Here is a 4,882-nt window from a genome sequence, read left to right as displayed (position 1 = left end):
TTTGTTAATAATTTTTTTAATATTTTTAGCGTTTAATACTATAAACAATATTGAAGAAAAAAATAATTATAAAAAATAAAAGTTATTATAATATAATATTATACTGTCATATAAAAAAATATAAGACTAAACATATATAAGAATAAAAAATTATAAAATAAAACCGATTCCAACCGAATTACAAAAACTAAATTGATTTGATTTGAATTTTTAGTATTTAAACTGATGTATACCCCATATAACTTTTATATTTAGTTCAGATATATTTTGATGTGTTTTATGAGAAGAAATAAAGCATAAATATTTCTAACACACTTTATACATATATAAAAGTTTTTAAATAGAGCATACATAAAAAAATAAATGAACCAAGAAGCATATTTGGTTCCATTTATTATAGATATAGGTTTCTTGATGCTACCCAACTAGCCTAGCGATTTATTTGGTATATGATGAGTTTAAGTTGAAAAGGCACGCATGGTGATTCCAAAACCCAAGGTAGTGTAGTTAGTATTTTATTTTTTTCTATAATATGAAGTTTTTGTTTTTTTTTTTTTGCTTAATATAACCTCCTTCCACCAGAGCCAGATTCCCTCTGAATGTTGAAATAGACAGCCGCAACGGGCAATCCGAGGTTATAAAGTTCAGCAAATTCTTTAGTGTTGAAATTCTGGCGCCATCCTGGTGCATACACCGTCTCCCTGCCCAGTTGGCGGAACAACACAAACACGATACGATGAATCCCCATCATAGGTCGTGGACTCTCGTACGTTACAACCTCGTGACCTGTGCAAATATCATCTCGTTATAATCATATGTTTTAAAAATTATTAAGAAAATAATAATTATTAAATTATATATAATTAATTTAATAATAATAAAATCTTATGATTAGTTGATATTACTTAATTTTTTATTGAAATTTTGATAGAGAAAGTATCTTATACTAATATATATTTTTTATATTTTTTATATATGAAGTGATGTATGAAAATAAAATAATAAAAACTTATTTTTTTCTTATCATCTTCTTTCTTATAAGACTCATGATATCATACATTAAATATAATTAAAAAATAAATAAATTTAATTTTATAATTATATTAATTAAATCATAGTTATAAACTTATTGTAATATGAAGTAGCATTTTTCATATTTTAGTTTTTTTATAAAAAAATAAAACAATATATTTCAGCTTAGATATTAATAAGTGATATATGTAAGGTCCTACTAGCTCCTGTGAAAGACCTAAATAACCTACGGGTGGATAAAAATTCGTCTGCGTTTTTTTTTTAAACGCTAATGTTGTGTCCCTTTCCCTATCTTCCAATAATAATAAATATAACCAATGAAGAGAGTGTTGATTTAAATTACGTGTCGTTTTCAGATGGATGAGATATTATAAGAAAGATAAAACGCGTGAGAGCGAAGGGAAGAAACATTCACCACTCTTACTGGTAAGCTCTGGTTTTGAACAGCTGATTGGTGATAGAAGGAGAATTATATTTTTCTTTTTTTCCAGCAAGGTCGGGTTCACTAAATTTGGTAGATTCAAAGTTTCTGATTTCATGAGAAGGATTTGAAGATTGCAGATCCTGGTAGAAGGTTGATGGGGGTGTGGTGGTAAAGCTGTTTAGTTTACTGAATTATATGTGTTACTGAGGAATCATCAAACACATGAATCAACTTGTGTAAAGTTGTTCTAACTTAATCACAAGTCTTGGGTTTGAATTATGAATACTAGGAATAAAACTAAGGTGAGTTTAGTCACTCACAGTAACCCTATTTGACTCTAACTCAGTTTTGGTCAAGATGTTTGGAGTGGAATTTAAGCATATCTGATTCTTCTTCTACCACTTCACTTATCAATTTTTGTTAAACCAGTTGCATCAACAGGCTATGAAGCTTTTTTTGAATGATGTTCTGTTCTGATCTATAGACCCCTGCTATGAAGGTTTTACTGTTATCTTGTCAAGTGATCTGCATAGATGGCCAACAAAAGGTAATCTATTCAATATGAATATTCTCCTTCAGAAAGAACACTTGCTTTGTGTTATATCTTGAATAGAATAATCTTCTATCTTTTCTGACATGATTATGCACTTTAAGAATTCGATGCTATATGGTTCAATGCTTTTAGGTTTCGTAGTGTAATTGGCTAATTTGGATTCTCCAACAACTGTATATTCTGAATCATACCAGCCAAAAACATGTTTTTATTTAATACTTTAAGTTGTAAAAATGACTTAAATGTAGATATCTCTATCATTTTTTTTTCACTTTTAGTATCCTCCTAATTTGAATTTATCTTAATTATATATATGCAACTACCTATTTGACATAACATAATATTTAAGGATGTTTTTCTTACTACCTATTTGACATAACATAATATTTAAGGATGTTTTTCTTTATGAGCAAAGAATATTTAAGGATGGTTGTTGATGTTAAGATATGCATATGCATGTCATAGTATGTGTTCAATAATATCCAATCACTTTTTCACTTCCACTATATATATTATCTGAAGCTCTATGAATTTATACTTGGCGTATGAAACATTTCAAAATTATATTAGTGTTTCATAATATGTTAGACCAAAATGAATTCAACACTCCTTTAGATCAAATTCAATTCAAAGGCAAACCATATATACGATGAAACCAATTAAAATTATTTATATAATTATAATACTGAAGATTTAATTCTTATCCAAATCATTAATATCTTTCCATTAATCAGTCTTTTTCATTCTAATATAATTAAATAAAGATACCCTAAACCTGAAACAATAGGTATAAATACTAACTAAAGAAATAAAAATATGAATAAAAATAATGTTTATTGTATTTAAAACGTAAGAAAATGTTCATATGTACTACTTTGGACCACATATATTCTGATGAACTTGGACATCACTGATATTAAGGAAACTATACGTACTACTCTTAACGACAAAAGATAAACTTTTGAGTGAGATAAAAGTTGATGGACCCTTTATAGAATATCCAAATTTTATTTCCCATTCAGCCTACCCTGTAAAATTATTCTCATTAGTGTAGGCTTCTTATCATATTAATTACCTACATTTTTATTCCAAAATTAGGTGAAACGAGTTTAGGAATACAGAGTTCATGAAATATCCAATATCTTCTAAAAATAATTAATATTTTGAAATTTTCAGTTCCTTATTACTCGAGTAACTTAAAAAAGAAATCATAAATCACAAATACACTTAAGAAAACATTAATTTTGTTATGAATATACACATACATAAAATTCATTAAGTTTAAGTAAAAAATAAGGGTTTGAATATGTTTAAGCCAGAACACAGACACTTTTAGGTTAATAAAATGGACGAATATGATACATACCGAAACTAGGTCCCGTTGTTGCAGGAATATCAGTCACCAGCCTGAAATACATTGGAGAGAGAGAGACAAAGGCTGTAAAGTATTGGAACATTAAGCTAGCAAAATTCATAAATGTATAGTTCAGTTCTTGTAGACGAAGATTCATGTATTTTTTGCTCACCAATGGAGGTATTCTCTCAAATTAGGGTCACTTGGACTAGGTGCATCGGGATCAACTGCGATCTGTTAATGAAAGAAATCAATGAAATGAACATACGATCTGTTACTGATCATTGAAATTAAAGAAACTAACATCGATTTAGGTAGATACTGCTATATCAATGTAAAACCTATTGGTCCCAGATTGCAATTAGAGTCCTAATACTGCATTGAAATCATCACTCATTTTATTTCTAAGGTTTATTTTAAATTACATTAATAATATTTATTTTGAAGAACTTGAAGAATTTTATACACATCACATATATACTGCACAGTAGGTTTCACTTGAAATAGTCTTTTGAACTTCTATAGACAGATAAACATGCAACAAGTGTTAGATGACATTATGAACCAGAAATAATAATTTCATATTTTGAGAAAATTATTTATTTAGTTATTGAATTTATAATCTGTATCGTATAAATTAACTAAGACAAAGAGATACAAATAATGTGTATAAAAACTCTATTATTTTAAAAAGAACAAAGCATTCAAAGGTAAAAACTGTTTGACTAATTACACCCAACAAAGAAATCATTTTACAAATACGAAAAAGCTGAAGTTAGGTGAAAGTAAAATCATATTTGCACTGAGTGGCAAACAGAATGAACTGAAGATGGTGATGAAAAAGAAGAGAAGGAGTAATGAATTACCAAGGTGTAGAAGTTCCTGAGGTCATCTCCACCGATATTTATTCTTGGTTGGTTGACAACTTGTGAGGGTTTGAATTCACATCCATTGCTGACATCTCTGTTACTGTAGGTGACCCTCATGGGAATGGAACACTCAAAGGGTTCCAACACATCCCCTATCACACGACCAACAACCAGAGGGTCCCTACTTCCTCCAGCCATGATCAATCAGGAAAATGGACACTCTTTTCCTCAAATTAAGAATACCACTTGCTTTGTTATGAGACAAGCTACGGGGTCGACTCTATTTATACTCGAGTCAATACCTTTTGAAGGCACGTCGTTTCGCTTTCGACATAACTAAAAAATCTTCGCCCTACACTCAAGAAAAAATAAAGGTGAGTTTGTTCGGGACCCGCATAAGTTTTGAGGGCTTGGTTTTCTTATTCTCCCCTCGTGGACCAGTTTTATGGGAAAATTCCATTTCAGTTTACTACGGATCACTTTTCACTCTCTCTTTTACTTTGTTCTTCAAATGCTTACTGTTACTGCAGGTTCGTTCATGATATGCATCAAGCAAAATCTCTTATTCAATATCTAAGATATGGTGAGTGTCATATGAGAGAGAAAACGCTTTAAGAAAAGAATATTCAAGTTATTACTTAACACCTCCC

General features: G+C 29.5%; 1 protein-coding gene across 1 annotated transcript; it reads right to left on the bottom strand.

The window, feature by feature from the left end:
- Positions 1-290: 290 nt before the first annotated feature.
- Positions 291-4,502, bottom strand: LOC137837301 (protein VERNALIZATION 3). The gene is made up of 4 exons (XM_068646269.2): positions 4,230-4,502; positions 3,536-3,597; positions 3,376-3,416; positions 291-786 (listed from the first exon to the last, which is right to left on the bottom strand). Exons 1-4 carry the CDS (start codon positions 4,428-4,430, stop codon positions 560-562), a joined length of 531 nt encoding a protein of 176 aa, XP_068502370.1. The 5' UTR covers positions 4,431-4,502; the 3' UTR covers positions 291-559.
- Positions 4,503-4,882: the final 380 nt, after the last annotated feature.

This window comes from Phaseolus vulgaris, chromosome 4 (assembly GCF_051622355.1).
Source record: "Phaseolus vulgaris cultivar YP4 chromosome 4, ASM5162235v1, whole genome shotgun sequence".
NCBI lineage: Eukaryota > Viridiplantae > Streptophyta > Magnoliopsida > Fabales > Fabaceae > Phaseolus > Phaseolus vulgaris.
The sequence above is the reverse complement of the archived record's forward strand: the minus strand, read 5'-3'. Positions and strand labels throughout refer to the sequence as shown.

Excerpts from the sequence above, each read along its gene's own strand:
- LOC137837301 (XM_068646269.2), bottom strand. The coding sequence starts at position 4,430 with ATGGCTGGAGGAAGTAGGGACCCTCTGGTTGTTGGTCGTGTGATAGGG. Across the intron at positions 3,417-3,535 it reads TTGAGAGAATACCTCCATTG|GCTGGTGACTGATATTCCTG; the intron begins GTGAGCAAAAAA and ends AATGTATTTCAG. Across the intron at positions 787-3,375 it reads AACAACGGGACCTAGTTTCG|GTCACGAGGTTGTAACGTAC; the intron begins GTATGTATCATA and ends ATATTTGCACAG.